General features: G+C 36.5%; 1 protein-coding gene across 1 annotated transcript in view; it reads left to right on the top strand.

The window, feature by feature from the left end:
- Positions 1-18220, top strand: part of ACSS3 (acyl-CoA synthetase short chain family member 3) — a 174444-nt gene that overhangs the window by 14454 nt on the left and 141770 nt on the right. The window contains exon 2 of the mRNA XM_010383668.2: positions 15437-15581. Within this exon, the coding sequence (XP_010381970.1) occupies positions 15437-15581 (145 nt within the window). The remainder of the gene's footprint in view (positions 1-15436; positions 15582-18220) is intronic.

Consider the following 18220-nt stretch of genomic DNA (forward strand, 5'->3'; position numbering starts at 1 on the left):
AAGATGATTTTACTTTAAGTGTGTATTCATGTGTATGTGTGTGTTTGTGTGTGTTAAAGTGTTACAGGACACAAAACATATTGGTGTATAATGACAGCATCACCTCTTACCATAGTTATTTAACTTCTTAAAAGCATGAGTTCTTAAGAATTTAAGGAAAGTTAAGTAACTTCTAATGCTCACTTGCCATGCAGAGATAACAGATCTAGGATGAGAAAACAGACTTACTATGCTTGAGAGTGTATCAGCTTCTCGTTGTGTCATGTTTCCTCCCCAATTAATCCTATTTTATCCTCATAATACCAGTGTTACAGATTTAAGAACAAGCTGTATATACATACATATATACATACACACATATGTTTGTTAGCCTTTTATATTTATAAAAGTAGGTTTTATTTTGTTTTTAGCTCTGGAGTTTATTCATTTGTTAATGCATTTGTTTCTTCTTTATTTTGTTCATTCATCCAATATTTATTGAATGACCTCTCTGGACCAGGCACTATTCCAGGCACTAGATGAGATTACAGATAGAGTTTTAACTCTGAAAAACAATGCTATACATCAAGCAAGGAAAAAGGGTATTTTGCTTACAGTAAAATAGCATTCATTTTCCTGTTCAATAAAAGTAGAGGAATAACAAGTGATATGGATTATCTAGTTATTATTTTCTGAAAATAAGAGTAATAAAATCCATTTTATTTTACAATGAGTTCTACTCTGAATTGCCTTTGATTGTTGAGGTGTGAAAAACTAGAGCACACAGTGTTCCATTTTGGTGAACAGTGGCCATTTTCTAACTAATGAATCCTTTAATAGATTAAAAAAACACAACTAATCTTAATTTTATCCCTTTGTGCAGCCTCTCATTTTTTGTTAGAGGTGATAACAAGTAGGAAGGCAAGGGAAAGACAAATCAGAAAAGAGAGAATAAAGGGAGATAATGGGTTTCCTTAGCACCAGCTAGATAATGAACTCTCAGATAATTGAGCAGGCTGCACTGTATTCAAGTTTCAAATTATCAAAATGTTAATGGAAAACGTTTCATCTAGGAATGTGTCTATAGATAGTGGGGTTATTGACAAAGATAAAGTAAAGATGTACTTCGTAACATTGTTCTCAGATTGTTTTGAGTATAAGCCTAGAGAAAAAGGATACAAATTTTATGTTTTGCTTAGCATTAAAGTTATGTCCAATGGTGTCTAGTTAGTGTAGTTGGATTTATCTTTGTGGCTATGTCTATGTTATGTTTGTGTCTGTGTGTTTAAGGTTTTTTTTGGGTGCAAGGTATAGGTTGGATGCTAGATGGAGATGTAGTGTGATTTAATTATCAAGGGAGAGGTTTTATAAATGCAAGGCCTAGGATTGAGACTTACATGTAAATTACTTTCATTGAGATTTATTTATTCAGAAATAATTCTGAGCCAGATATGGTGGCTCACGGCTGTAATCCTAGCACTTCGTGAGGCCGAGGTAAGCGGATCATTTGAGGTCAGGAGTTCGAAACCATATTGACCAACATGGTGAAACCCCATCTCTACTCCAAAAAAATTAGCCAGTCATGGTGGCTCATGCCTGTTGTCTCAGCTACTCAGGAGACTGAGGCAGGAGAATCGCTTGAACCTGGGAGGTAGAGGTTGCAGTGAGCTGAGATCGCACGGCTGCACACTCCAGCCTGGATGACAGAGCGACATGCTGTCCCCACCGCCACCAAAAAAAAAAAAAAAAAAAAAAAAAAAAAAAAAAAAAAAAAAAGAATTCTGATTGACATGTAGGTTTATGACTTTTTTCCCACTGTAAAAATAGGAATTACTTTAAATTTTAATTAGGTAAATGCAGGAAAGTCAAATATCTTGGTATATTAGGCATAGGCATAGTTCCCTTCAGTGTTTTTTTTTTTTTTCTTGTTTTTTGAAATAATTATAGGCTTACAAGAAGTTGCAAAAATAATGCAATGAGTTCATTTGTATCCATAACCCACCTTCCCCCAGTAATAACATCTTATATAACTATAGTACATTATTAAAATCATTGGCATAATGCAATGAACTAAGCTATAGGTCTTATTCAGATTCACCAGTTTTTGCATTTATGTATTTATATTTTATGTGTAGGTGTCATGCCTTTAAAAAATCAAGAATCTATGTCTGTCAATCTGTTTGACTCCCTAGATCTCTATTTCTGTTCTTATAGAGAAATGGAGTTGTACTATCCATCCATATTATTTGGCAGCTCATTTTTTTCCCTTGTAAGAAGTGTTTTTTCCATTTTTCTAATTCATTATTTTTAATGTACACAGAATATTTAACATATTGGGTGAATATATAAGTATTTCTTAATCTTTTCATATTGGTATTTAGATGGTTTGTCTTTATTTGCTATTGTAAATAGGCAGGTAGACTTGCATCTTTGGGCTTGGCATTCCAAGGATATGATATTTTTCTCTCTCTCTCTTTCTCTCTCTCTTTCTCTCTCTCTCTCTCTCTCTCTCTCTCTCTCTCTCTGTGTGTGTGTGTGTGTGTTTCTCTTTCCTTCCTTCTGGTGAATTCTTAGCAGATTTCAATGTATGTTATCCAGCCATTCTCCAAAGAAAAAAATAAGTAAATATTGTAAGTTCCTACCATCATTTTCCTTATGAAATATTTGAAGACTAAAGATAATAACTTAGAGGACACTCAACACTGAATTTTGTGAAATCTTAGTATTTTGTTACATTTGCTTCAGAGCTTTTTATCATAAGCAGTAAAACATTAAGACACAATTGATGCTCCCTGTGTATCTCTCCCAATTACATGTTATCTACAGAAACAATCTTAGAATAATTTGTAAGTCTCGATGGAAAGGAAAAGTGCTTTTTGGACATTCTAAAATGATTGATTGGATTCCCTCTCTTTAGTAAGAGCTAGTATTCAACACCTCCCTATGGACATGAGCTAAATGTTGAGCAGAATGAGTTAATGAATATGCTCTCTGCCTTCTGGGATCCTCCACTGCAGAGGAGCATTTCATCAGAACATTGCAGCATGTCATTTTGCATGAGTTATAGGCTGAAAGAGAAAGAAATGGATAGTTAAGATAAAGATGTAATATGAAAAAATGAAAAAATGTATGGTCCTAAAGTCCTCAGGTTTGGAGAACATTAATGTCAATCTTTGTCTATTTCTCTCCTCTCTTCCTCCCATTTCTCCTCAACCAGAGCAACGTTAACACCACATCAGCTAGTTGGGGTCCTCCTCCCCTGCATGGTGCTGCTGCTGCTCTTTCTCTTTCTTCTCCTTCTCCTCATTTCCTTCTTTGTTCATAATTTCATTATTGTTATCATCAGGAATACAGGCTTCTGTTTTTTTCCAACCAGTACTAGCTGTCATTAGGGAGAGTACACCCTCCATTCCACTCCCCTCCTGGTTCTCTGGATAATTCTGAGGTTTCTTTAAAGTTACCTACTTGTGGCCCTGGGGACATCCTGGATTGTAGATCTGGTTTCTAGGAACCTGCTCTTGTTTGGAGTTTTGTTCTTTATAAGTTCATCATGACGTGTCGGAATTGGTTGATTGGGGATCACTGTTCCTAAGAGAGTCCCTAAGTGTTAATCATGAAAAGGACTGACTGATGAAGCGTGCTTTCCTTTAAAAACTGTACTTTTAAGTTGATGTTATTAGCACTGTATTTGAACTTAATATACTTATGCTTTGAAACCTAAATGTTTTTATCTTTTACTTTGACCCTTAATATTAATCGAATTAATTATCATTTTACATTTTCCACCTTTTTAGATTAAACCAAATCCTATGTCCTTTCACTTATTGGTTTTTCCTGCATTTTCCTGTAGAATACAAATAAACAAGATAAAAGGTATCCTTAACTTCTTTGAATTTACTGTCAGGCATGACTCACAACCGGAGAATCTTTAAGATCATTCATTCATGCCTTTTCTCTTCATTGACAGTGGATTCAGTTCAGATAACAGCCATTGATTTCCTGAAAGCTTTTCTTTCTATTCTTTTTCCTGTGGGCTGCATTTCTCACCATTGGCAATACACCTAGTTTTAATCCGAGATGATCTGGCAGGGCTAAAGATGCCTATGTTGTCCTTTCATGTCGAGATGGGAGAGTCTGGCTAGAGATGGTGTGATGGGGCCAGATTCTGAGTATACATACTCATGTAGAAACGATCAGTGGGACTAAGGAATGCCTCTGTCTTTGCATCGGGTTTCTCTGCTAAAATAATTATCTGTGCTATGGAGAGATGTACTTTCCAAGTACTTTTACAAAAACAATATCCCTAGTGGTAAATTAACATACAGCTATTATTCTGTTCCAAGTAAGCAATTACCCAATTTGGAGAGTTTCCTGGAACAGTCAGTTGATACTTCCCAAGGCCAAGCATCTGTAATTTAGATGGGATATCACTGTGTGAAGAAAGCAAAATGTTGCCCTCTTAAAAATACTTAGAGCCTGCTCTGTTTCTGTGCAGCAGTAGTCTTTTGAGCTAGTCATCGTTTTTGCTGAGCACTGACTATTTACCTTGTAAGACTCTTTTTATTATTTGTCAGAAGAGAATGCGTAAACAGAGAATTTGTAAGGAGAATGTGTCAGGACAGTATATTACATTTCACATTTATTCACACTTACAAGCTTTTATTTTAAAATAATCATTGAGCATTTGTTGTGTGCCATTAAAGAACTAGCACATGGTCCTTACCTACAGAAAGCAGAGAGTCTGGGAGGTCACAAAATTACACAAAAAAGAACCCAGATACTTAAAAGCCGACATGCACACATACCATTTTCTTTTTCTTCTGTGTTACTATTATACTTTAAGTTCTGGGATACATGCACAGAATGTGCAGGCTTGTTACATAGGTATACATGTGCTATGGTGGTTTGCTGCACCCATCAACCAGTCATCTACATTAGGTGTTTCTCCTAATGCTCTCCCTCCCCTTGTCCCTCACCCCCTGACAGGCCCCAGTGTGTGATGTTCTCATTGTTCCCTGTGCCCATATGTTCTCATTGTTCAACTCCCACTTTTGAGTGAGAACATGCAGTGTTCGGTTTTCTGTTCCTGTATTAGCTGCTGAGAACGATGGTTTCCAGCTTCATTCATGTCCCTGCAAAGGACATGAACTGATCCTTTTTTACAGCTGCATAGTATTCCATGGTGTATATGTGCCACATTTTCTTTATCCAGTCCATCACTGATGGACATTTGGGTTGGTTCCAAGTCTTTGCTATTGTGAAAAGTGCTGCAGTAAACATATGTATACATGTGTCTTTATAGTAGAAATTCAAAGTTGTTTAATTTGATTAAACTTTAAAAATCAGTTTCTCAGTTGCATTAGCCAAATGTGGCTATTGAGCACTCACATGATTGCTACTGTGGTGGAGGAACTAAATTTTAAATTTTATTGTGTTTTAGTTAATTTAAATTTAAATTTACTTAGACACATGTGACTAGTCGTTACCCTACTGAGCAGCAGAGACATAGAACATTTCCATTGTCACAGAAATTACTAGACAGGGCTGCTCTAGAGAAGGGAGTGGGAAAGCTTTTCTTTTAAGGACAAGATTAAATATATTTGGCTTTGTAGGCCAGACTAGTTCCATTGCAACCTCTCAGTTCTGCTGTTGCAGAACAAGAACAGCCACAGAGAATACACACAATCAGTTGTGTGTTCCAATAACGTTTTCTGTGCACAAACACATAGTGGACCAGTTTGGCATGTGAGTTGGAGTTTGCTGACCCCAGCCATAAAACTTTGGTTTCTTTGGTATTCGTTTTCTTTGCTCTTTTCCTGTTTGCCTCTAAAATTTCCCTTTACAGTATTCCATATTTCTCAATCACCTCCCTGCTTCCATCTTTGTTATCGCAACACACTTCATTGTTTCAAAACACTATAAATGATCACCTTACACTTGTGTCCTGCTCCTGTCCATTCTACCTGTGGCCGCACAGCTATGCCTTCTTAACTCACCTTAGCCAGTCTGCTCATCTGTTAATGTGTGTAATAGTAGAAATTGTCTGATGGGGTTATTGAAAGGAGCCAATAAACTGTGTATAAAATTATGGTCATGGAAGGCATTGAACACTCTCACAGTAATACATTAACACAGAATAGTTGAGCCTCAGAGCCTAACACCTAATACCAGTGTGTCACTCATTGTGTGTGGACCTCAGGTGGGAAACTTGTCTCTACCTCAATTTCCTCATATGTAAAAGAGGATTATTGAATTTCAGAGGTCTTTGAATAACAGCATTTTGTTCAACTTTGTTTTCTTGTAACATTGATGTGGAAAAAAAAAAAAAGAAAAAGACCAATTATTGGGCAAGGCCACTGTCTGTGTGTGCTGTTTGCATGTTCTCCCCATGTATGAGTGGGATTATTCTGGGTACTCTGGTTTCCTCCCACATCCTAAAGATGTGCCCATAAGGTGAATTGGCATATCTAGATGGTGCCAGTATGAGTGTGTGTGTGAGAGAGAGTGTGTTTGTGTGTGTGTGAGTGTGCCCTGTGATAGGATGGTGTCCTCTCTGGGGCTGGTTCCTGCCCTGTGCCCTGAGTTGCTGAGACAGGCTCCAACCACCCACAACCCTGAGCTGAATAATTCGGTAAATAATGCTCTTAGTTGTTCTTATTTGTCTTTCTTAAATGTATGGATAGCTCACATTTATTTCAGTGTTTAATATTAGAAGTGTTTTGGGTCCTTATTTAGAAATTTGATGATGTTTTTGTGACCAGAAATATGCCCTAGGAACTTAACACTTGTTTGTATCAATTAGCCTGTGGTGAAATTAGTTTCCTTATATATAGTTTTGCTTAAAGTCTCCATTTCCAAAAAGCTATTGATGATGTTAAATGAAGACCTACTGTATTTACCTCACAGAGTCCTTATGAAGATTAAGTGAGTTAATTTGTGTTAAATGCTCATAGCATTGTCTTGATACAGTTCTTTAAAATTTTTTACCCTGATATTTATAGATGAAAAAAGAAAGGCATAGACATGTTAATTTGTCTGCAGTCATATAAATAACTAGCAAATGACATGGCTAAGATTCGAACTCTAGTCTGTTGACCTCAAAGCTCAGGCCTTAACACTGTACTACATTCCTTTCCACACCCATCAGCTCCTTACTACATTCCCTAGTTTAGAATTAATCTCTTTCTAATTCTGTGCTTTCATCATGCTTACTTTGTACCTCTGTCAGCAAATTTGCCACATTTTGCTTCTTATCATAGTTATTGCAAACCAGTCTTCCTTTTGAGAGTGGAGAACATGTTCCCAGTTACAATTTTTCCCCTTCCTTCACAGTCTCTGGTCTAATTAACAGAACATTATTATGAAATTTATTCAATATAAACACTTTTGAATAGAAAAATTATTATAGTTAATATTTGGGGCTCTAATCTGTTATAGTCTTCTTATGAGATAATGAATTATTTTTTATAAAGATTATATATTCACCTTTTTTAGTATATAGATAATCAAATGTACCCTTCATCTTTGAATTGTTTCCAATATGTTGACTTTGGTTGGTTTAACTTTAGAAAAAGAGCCTGAAGTGCTTTTGTTTTATTGTTTATTTATTTATAAATTGTGATGAAGACCCATGTATATAGGAGGTCATCAAGGAAATAAATTGTAATGTTATTCTAAGAAGGAAGCTTATAACAGAAAGTGAATATAAACCTGAACTTTTCAGTTATTTAGTAATAAATATATGTAAGGTGCAGAAATCAGTGACTGAGAGCACAGATCAAGTTGCAACATTGTGACTACTAAATATGGTTGTGTTGGAGGAAGCTTTCATACAAAGTGCAATATGGCACTTTTTGAGAATTTCATATTGTAGGCCACACTGCTAAAAATATATTAAGCTTTGTTCTTGGAATGGGAGAGGATAGTGGAATTGAAAGAAACATCTTAGATTTTACTAATTTAACTTTCTGTAGCTCAGTAACCAAATCTGTAGATTAGAAGCTATCGGTTACTCTCTGAGAAAACTGCTATCATTCCCTCTGAAAGAAGACTTTTTTTCAGTATCAGTCTTATTCCCTTTTATAATATTTGAATAGTAAATACATATTTAAATTAAAACATTTTAGCTCTCAGAAAAGGGAAGGATGGAAATTGGCAGTGATGAAAAAATTGATGGGAAGAGAAGAATCATGTGAACATTTGCTACAAGCCACTTCTGGCACCCAGAGATCAAGACTGTGGAGGACAGGCTCCCTGCCTCTTAAAACCCCTTCAGATACCCACATACATTCACTGACTTAGCTCAATGTGTGAACCAAATACATGCCTCAGTCTCAGGTATTTGATAAATAAGGCCACAGTCAAACATAGAATGGGCAAAGTTTATATTAGAAAAGACAGAGAAGACTCAGGGTAGGCTAAGGTGAAGAAGAGATCAAATCAGATTCAAGCAAGATTCTCTCAAAGGGCTGAGTCCAGGCTTTTATGCTGGATGTGAGTTAGCAGGCATTAATGAGCAAAGGGCAAGGACAAATACAAAAGTCCCTCTTTTTTTTTTTTTTTTTTTTTTTTGAGATGTGGTCTCGCCATGTTGCCCAGACTGCAGTGCAGTGGCTATTCACAGGTGTGATTATAGGGGAAAACAGAAAATTATGTAAAATAAGAAGTCCAGAAGGAATTTTAAAAGCTATCTTCTTTACAGATGGCTTTGGGGAGGCCCTCAATCCTGTCTCTGAGAGCTCACATGATGCAGGTGCATCTTTGACTTCTTTACAAGGACATCTAACATTTCTGTAGTGACTTTTTACAGGAGCTGAGATTCTTCCCATTTCATTTGCCCTGGAATGTATCTCTCTGCCTCTTAAATTATGAAATATGGCAATTTCAAAGTTTATTTGAATTTGCTGAAACTGCTAGATCTTAAGAAGTTTATATCAGTCAGAATAACCTAGGACGTGCTGCAGAAATAAACAACACCCAAATCTTCCTAGTACATCATAGCCCAGATATTTCTCGCTCATTCGACAAATTGATCTTTGGTTATTAGGAAGATTTGCCCCAGGCCATCCATCCTCACTCACAGATACAGGCTGACAGTACAGTCAACATGTGGGATGTCATTGGCCTTTGAGGCAGGGAGGCAGGGAGGAGGATGTGTAGTAAGTACCCACTGACTTTTGGAGACTACTTTGCTTGCATTCCTTCTCTTGTTAGTCCCTGGGCTACAGAAAGCGACATGGCCATGTCTCATTTCAACTGGGTATGAAAGTGCAATCTTACAAATGCCTAGAAGGAAGGCAACCAAAATCATGGTGGACAGCAGGAAGGATGATTGATAGCATCTTTCTCTTTGTGATCTGAAGGTTCTGTGTAGCCATTTATTATTGACTTTTCAGCTGTTTTAGGTTGATTTTGTCGAGAAAAATAAAAGGCAGAAGCAAAATTTTTATGGCCTAGATTTTAGTTTCATAAGACTAAGTTTAGATGTTGTTTTAAGTGGAAGAAATCCTTCTTTTTACCAGAAGAAAAATTTAAACTTATATTTTTACTTAAATATTTTTTTGATCATAATTATGCTGACTATTAAGTTGATAAGTCAGTTAAACCAAAAGCTAAGCAAGGTAGACCATTAAAATTTGTATTTGTATTTAAAAATATTTAAATCACCCATTCAGTATGTACATACATGCTCAAATAACTCCTAAGTTTTATTACATAAAAATATAGACTATCCTCTTTCTATCACTGCCCTCCAATTTTTCTCTTACCTGGAGTTTATCACTATTATTTTCTTAAGCATGTTTCCATACTGCTTGTGCACTTATATAATGTAAAACATAGATAAACACACAGACAACTTGCTCTGGCTGTGTAAAAAGCTAATTTTGGACATTGTTTCATATTGATATATGTATATATCACATATACATTGCATTCCTTTTAATGATGCACAATATGTATTTAAAATATTAATAGATACTGAATTTGAGCCCTCCTAAGTTGCTGAACAAATTTATTTGCTCACCAACACTATACAAGAATGCTGTTTTCTCTTCACTCTCACTATAACTATGTATGATGTTTTTATATCAATCCAGAGGGGCAAATGACATCTTATAATTTTAATGTTAATTTTCTTGACTGTTAATAAGGTTGAGCATCTTTTTTTTTACATTTACTGTTCATTTTTATTTTGTTTTCATCAGTGGATATCATACTGAAATTTTTTGCCTATTGGATTTGTACGTTTCTTCTTATTAACTGTACAAACACTTTAAATATTGCAAATATGTCTTTCCCTTGTTAAATATGTCGAAATTATGCTCTCCCCATACGCTGGCTTTATGTTCTCTTCTGTTTTATGCACACACAGACACACACACACACTCTTGCATATATATACACACACATATACACACATGCGCTCAACTGAGTGTCAAGATATAGGTAGTTGAGTGAAGTATGAAGTACATTTCAGAATCTGAATAAAGATCCTTTTTCACTTGTCAGTTAATGGAGGTTTTGGTTACTAAAATCCTTCTTCCTATGATTGTTTGAGGAAGAAGAGGCAATGAGAGAGGATTTCTAGACTTTCCAGAAGTCATATAGAGCTTTGTTCGTGTTCCACAAGTCTTAAATCTTGTACAGGATCCTGTATGGAGAAACTCCTCCCATCTCAGAAAGTTACACTCTAGCCCAGAAAAGTTTGTGTGATATCTGTGTATGTGCATGGGCGCAGGTGAGGGTGTGAGGAACATACATGGGGGAGGATATGTGTGGCTTAATACTAGTAACCAAATAAACCATAATTAAAACTGTTTCACTTTTCAAATTGGAGAAGATTGGCTGTGTACAGTGGCTCATACCTGTAATACCACCACTTTGGGAGGCCGAGGCGGGCAGATCACCAGGTCAAGAGATTGAGACCATACTGGCCAACATGGTGAAACCTCATTTCTACTAAAACTGCAAAAAAAAAAAAAAAAAAAAAAAGCTGGGTTTGGTGGTGCACACCTGTAGTCCCAGCTACTCAGGAGTCTGAAGCAGGAGAATTGCTTGAACCTGGGAGGCGGAGGTTGCAGTGAGCCGAGATCATGCCGTTGCATTCCAGCCTGGCAACAGAGCAAGACTGTATCTCAAAAACAAAACAAAACAAAACAAAAACAAACAAACAAAAAAAACTGGAGCAGATTGAGAGTCATCTGCATTGAGAAGAGTTAGATGCTCATGTTAGATTCAGGGAGTACTGATGATAATATAGATTAATTCAGTATTTCCAGAAAGTAATTTGATTATTCAGTTTTAATATGCATGTGTTTGATTGTAGGAACCTAGCCTGCTAATGTAATTAGAAAGCAGTGTGACCAATATTTGCTTGCAAGAAACATCATCCTAGGATCATTTAAAATAATGACAATGTTGTGAAAGGCAATTAGTAACAACACAGGATTAATTTTATTATTGAACAGCCATTCATTGAATGGAATATTATGCCATAATTACCATAATTTTTGAGAATTCCTCAGGCCCTTGGGAAAAACTTGTATTGCAATCCTCAATACAGAGGCAAACTATTAAACTATATAATAAGTATGTTTGTATATAGAAAGAATAGAAAATACTCTAAAATATATTTTTTAGTATTTTTACAGTAAGCATTAGTTACTGTTATAATCTGGGGAGACAAACCATTTAAAACCTGTCCACGAATTTAGAAGGAACAGTGGAGAATCAGCACATAGAAGGCATTCAATTGACCTTTACTGAAATGATTTGATTTAAAATAAAATAAGAAACTTGTCATAGTAGAATAAACAAATCTTTGAGCTGGGAGGCTTCTCACAGGTCACTTGGTCTAGTCAGCCACAGTAAACCAGTCTCTAAGCTTAGCCAATTTATCTTGGTAGATTCATTACCTGTAACTGCCTCTGGACCATGCTGATTTGCTACCTCCTGCAGCAGTTCTGCATAATATTGCCTGCAGAGCCTACCCTCATTTGGATCTTAATATTGCCTCCTCCAAAAGGTACTCTTATTTTTAAAAAAATTGTCTAAAGGTAGTTTTAAAAAAGAAAATCCTAGGGTGTTAATATTTTCAATATTAAACTACTCTAAAGTTGCCAACAATTGAAAAAAATCCTAAGTTCAAGTTCTTTGAGAATTGTTTATAGAAGTAGTGTTGTATGTTTAAGGGCTTTCTTCTGTAATCAGACTGCTGTGAGCAAGTCGCTGTCATGAGTTTCCTTGTATGTAAAATGGGATTAATAATAATACCTGCTTCATAGGGAAAGGTTTTTTAAAATTAAATTTGTTTACATATATGACTTGAAGTCTTGGACTAGAGTAAAAGATTGATAAATGTTATTTAGAGACTTCTGTTTTGAAGACAAGACAGAGAAAATATACTTCCTCCTAAATACAATAAAAAACCTAGGACATTGTATATCAAACACATATAAGAAGACCCTGAAAGGTAGAGAGAAGGTCAACCAGCTAGGAAATTTAGGGATGTGAGGAATGGCAAGGCAATGAGTTCCCTGGGTTCTTTTTTTCTTTCTTTTTGTAACCCACACTGGGTTTTTAAGAAGCTGGCAACCCAGAAGCACCAATAGGAACAGATTTTAAAAAGCCCCAATAAAAACTTTCTCTCCCTGGCTACAGAACCAAGAAAGGGACAGCATAGCAAGACAGAAAACTTTTAGGTGAGTGCTGTTCTCATCCAGCCAAACACTCCAGAAAAATACTGTGGCCTCAATTTCATCCTTACCAGTAAAGATCTGGTGAAGAGTCTAGATTTCTGCTCTTGCCAGGGCATACCAAGGTGCCCCAAACATTGACTCCTCCCTTGGTGGGGTCAGATTAGTTTATGTGGGGAGCTGAAACTTTCATTCTGGCTACAGTAAGAAGATAAGAAGGTCCTCCCACCCAGCCACGTGGGAGGACATGAAGGGTATGGGGGAGCAGTCACAAAGTGCCCTTCTCCTTTCACCTAGCATGGTGTTGTAAAAAGCTCTTGGGAGCTTGAATTATTACCGTGACCCGTCACTCATGAGCCATCCCCCAGCTGAAGTGGTGTCAAGGAAACCTGGAGATTAATTGGGACTTACACCTGTGCCTGGTATTAATGAGGTGGCTCCCTGCCCACCAGTACAGTGTCAGAGAAGACCTAGTAAAACAGAAGATTTAAATCAGATTATTATTTTTGTTTATTTTTTAATTTTTATTTTCATAGATTTAGAGGGTACAAGTACAGCTTTGTGACATGCATATATTGCTTAGTGGTGAAGTCTGGGCTTTCAGCATAACCATCACCCAAAGAGCATATGTTAAATCAGATTATTCAGTAATCTGCAGTCTTGTAATATAAGACCTGAGGTGTCTAGATATGATTTACTCATTATACAAAGATCCAAAAATTATGTGTTATGCAAGAATCAGGAACATTTCACTCCGAATAAGAAAAACAATCAGTGGGTGCCAGCACTTAGATGATACAGAGTTTGGAACTACCTGACAAGTATTTTAAAACAGCCATCATAAAAGTGCTTCAATGAACAATTATGAACACACTCAAAACAATTTTTTTTAGAAAGTTGCCATAAATAAGTAGAAATCGTCAGCAAAGAAGTGAAACATAAAAAATAACCAAATGGAAATTTTAGAACTTAAAAATACAATAATGAAAATGGAAACTCAGGAATGGGCTCAACAGCAGAATGCAGGTGACACAGAAAAGAAGCAAAGAACTGGAGCAGAGAAAAATATAAAATCATCTATAAGTGAATGAGTGAATATAATGTTGCCAACTATAACCCCAGTTTAGATATCTAGACTTGGTTTTCAGGTATGGCTTTCTCCAATTCCTGACCATGTGCCCTGGGTATTATTCTTATCTCTATTCTCTTGACTTTAAAATGGAGAGTAAAAACTTCCCTAGTTACCCTATCTGGGTCCTAAATCCTATGCTTCTTGAAAGTTTACTCATATTCTCATTCATTCATTCATCAAACAAATATTGAATGACTAATACATGGCAAGTGCTGTATATATATTCTCCTTGTAATCTTAGGATCTAAAAGAGTGTCATATTCTTCTTGTAGTCTTTAAGACTCTTTTTAAGACTACAAGAAGAATATGACATTGTCTCTGCATTCAGGTAGATTACAGTGTAATGAAGGAAACATCTGAGTGGAGCAATGTTCTTAGTTAAGCTATGTGATAAGTGCTATGCTGGAGATATGTACACAGGTACACAGGGCTTAAGAACTACTTGGGGAGGGTGGTGGCAAAATGAAGGACAGCCACAAAAGTGGAAGCTGACTGAATTCAAGGAACTGCAAACTTTGTAATCAGTACAGCTGGAGTTGTGAAGCTGGATGAGTGGAAATGAACAGAGTAGAACAACGGATTTTGAGTGTCATCTAGAGCAGGGTCCCCAACCCCATGGACTGGGATTACAGGTGCGAGCCACTGTGCCTGTCCTCTGTGTCTGTTATTTTTTAATGCTGCCACTGTATCTATAGTTGCTTTTAATCCAAAGCTTCATTTCACACAGGGCTCTTCGAGTGAATACCTGAAAGTGATATTCAGCATTTAGCAAGAGCTTTTTTACTTGCTTCAATATATTTTCCTGTTATTTTGCATTGTTACTATATTTGGTAATCTCACATTGGAAGAAATGGACCATTACTATACTTGCATATTTTATTCTAATTCCCATTTTACTAAAAATGTGGTATATGTAAAGCCTTTTCTTTTGGAAAATGAGTTATATTTCCTTAAAAAGTTATTCCATGTATCTACATGATTTCTGTGTTTTCAAAGGAAAACATTGATCAATTAAGAGATGAAAAGCACTGAATTGCAAAGGTTTTAAAAAGTAAATATTTTATATGCATGTCCCTTCTTTATTCCAATTATGAAGCATTTCAAACATGCAGAAAAGAGCTTATATATTCTTTGTGAAATTGAAGACATCACATTTAACTGAAATAAAAAATACATATAGATCTTTCAGAGCAGAATAGAATTTTTCAGTAAGTTTTTCCATTTGCAGCAGGTACCAAAACTTCAGTCACACATCTGCCATTTGCCTTTTCACAATCCCCTCTGCACTGCACTTACATACAGTTTATTTCATCTATGTATAAAGCCTGATTTTGGTGCTCTATACTCTAGTTTTATCCTAAGCAATAAAATCCACAAAGTTGCCAGCTGGAATTGTGAGGTATGTACTTTTTTTAGTGCACATCAAAAGAAATAAATGTTTATTAAAATAAAAAAGTACACTGTGTACCATCTTAAATATTTAGTTTACAGCTGTCATCACTTGTCATAGAATGCACTAGGAAACATTGTTTTAATGCCAGCTCTATCAAACCAGAAGTATAATAACTTCGTTAAGTGACAATATATTTTTAAAGCAATCATTCACTTTTACTTTTCAATTATTTTTCAGGTTTGTGGAAGGAATGCTTAACATTTGTTACAATGCCGTTGATCGTCATATTGAAAACGGTAAAGGGGATAAGATTGCTATCATCTATGACAGTCCTGTTACAAACACTAAAGCAACCTTTACCTATAAAGAAGTTCTGGAGCAGGTAATATCATAAACTTTATATATATATATATATATATATATATATATATATATATGAAGTCATATAGAAATTACTTAAATAGCATACATTCTCATTGTAGAGCCTTCAGTTCTCTAATGCATTGAAATATGTTGCCATGTTTTTCTTTTGATACTCATTGGAAATAATGCAGGTGTGTTAACTCATGTAGACAGTTTTTATAGCCTTCAATTTATGTTTCACAGTGCTAAATGATGCTCATTTTACAGGGAGAGGATGACAAATCCTGAGAATATGTGTCAATCTTCCTCTGGTCTTTGCTCTTCATCCACATTACCATCACCTTTGGCTGCTCCCCAGATCTTGTACTATTGAAACGGTCTTCCAACTGCCTTCCCTGTCACCAGGCTCTGCTCATGTTAGATGATCACCAGTGTGTTTTTCCTAAGAAACAGCATATTTCTCTACGCCACTTAAAAATCTATTTCTTAAAAAATGCTGTTATTCAGAGAGTAAAATCTAGATTACTGTGGTGTCTAAGACATTTTGGAATCTGGTCATAGCATTCCTTCTAAGCTTCATTTTCCAAAATTCTTGACAATGCACACAACCCTTTCTTTTACCCGGGATGTCTTGTTATTCCCTTAGACACTCCTGGGCCTTTGTAGCTCTTTGAACATGTTCATTCCTTTGGCTTATTTGCTCTTTTGAGTTCTTTCCCATCTGTGTAGTTCTTAGGTGGATCATGATATTAAGTGATGAGTTATGAGATTTTTCTCTTTTATTAACATTAGGGTAGAAATAGGGCCTCAGAAGTAATTATAAAAAGTATTTGGGAATGGTGGACTGTGGGAAAGTTATTCAAATTCTGTGGAATATTTACGAAAAATGATTTAAAGGGAGGTAATGGTGTAAGGCAGATTTCTCAACTTTGGCACTATTGATATTTTGGATCAGATAATATTTTGTTGTGGGTGCTGCACGATATTTAGCAGCACGATATTTAGCAGCAGCACGATATTTAGCAGCAACACGATATTTAGCAGCAGCACGATATTTAGCAGCATCCCTGCCTCCACCTAACAGATGCTGATAACACACCCCCACCTCCCCGAGTTGTGATGTCTACACACATTGCAGCATCCCTGCCTCCACCTAACAGATGCTGATAACACACCCCCACCTCCCCGAGTTGCGATGTCTGTACACATTGCTAATGTCTGCCGAGTGGTAAGATTGCCACTGGTTGAGAAACAGAAGTTGAGCAGAGTCTGTCGTGCCAGGGTTTGGAGGCATTTGCTTTGACATGAAGGCTTTTAAAATTGCATTCTCTCCTTTTGCTTTTTGAACCCATTTAAGGGTTCCATTCCATTTTTAGAAAGTTTCGTCAACTCTCCTTGACTCTTTGAAATTATATTCTTTTTCATCAGCAAGTTCTTATTTTGCCTTGTAAGAAATTTCAAGAAAGGCAACTCAGATTAAATAATCACCTTTCCAGTACTGAGTTGTTGCAAACAAGAGAGAAGAGTTAGACCAATTTGCTTAGACTGGGTGTCAGCCTGGTTGTAGCAACAAATTCTAACCTCAGCTGATTTAAACATTAAAGAAAGACCTTATGAAAAGGGAAGACTGAAGAGCCTGGCTTAGAAAAATGGTAAACCCTAAGGGAGAAAGAGCAGAAGTGAGGAGTTAAGAAGAACCCACAAACTGTCCAGTAGCTAGGCTCGCTGCCTTGAGTCAATCTTCTAGATCGAAAGACAGAGTAGGAACATCTGTTGTACTGAACCCCCATTGACTCCAGTGGGGATGGCACCAAGTTCAAGAGGCCAAAGAAGAGACCCAGAGCCCCATACAAGTCATGGGGTTTTACTGGGGCCTTACATACTGGGGAGAGTCCACTGGTGGCAGGCTAGGCAGGAGAACTGCACGACTTGCAAAAAGCATGCAGTTTCTATAGCATCTTCACTTAGTACCATCCCCCTAACAGTCTCCACCTGGCAACTTCCATTTACCCTAAATCAAAAGGCTTCGATCCCAGACTGGATAGGGCTGACATATTCCTCAGATATAAGGAATGGATGTGTGGATTGGCCACTCCTGGATTTATATTCCCTAGCTCAGAAATCTGAACACATATTCAGGTGTGCCTGTCATACAGGGTCTTTCTCAGGTTATGGTAAAGTCAAGTCATTGCTGTCGAGGCATCTACCATACAGCACCTAGTTGGCCAAACTTAGGTGACTTGCCTAAACAACCAGGCAGTGGGCAAGAAATATCTTGTCCTCTTTTGATTTAATAGTAGGAACTGGGGCCCTCTCTCCCTCTAGGATGCAAACAAGGGGAATTTCAGTCTAATAATAATGGGGTTCAAATGCTGGGCAGCTCAAGACAGAAAAAAAACAAAATAATGCTGCAAATACATCGTTTGGTACTTTTTATTGTTCTGTGACTGAAAACTGTATTTTTGGGATTAAGTATACAGAGACAGCTCTCACATTGGGGGTGAGTTAGAAAGGCACTCTGTTACCAAATGAGCTTGTTATTCTTATGAGGTTGCTTTCTATTTTAAGAGATAATGTCGATTTCCTGAAAACCTATTATAATCTATGTTTTGTTTTAGGATTGCATTTTCAGCTTAGAAGAGGTTTAGTCTATGATTA

Source organism: Rhinopithecus roxellana, chromosome 10 (assembly GCF_007565055.1).
Source record: "Rhinopithecus roxellana isolate Shanxi Qingling chromosome 10, ASM756505v1, whole genome shotgun sequence".
Lineage (NCBI taxonomy): Eukaryota > Metazoa > Chordata > Mammalia > Primates > Cercopithecidae > Rhinopithecus > Rhinopithecus roxellana.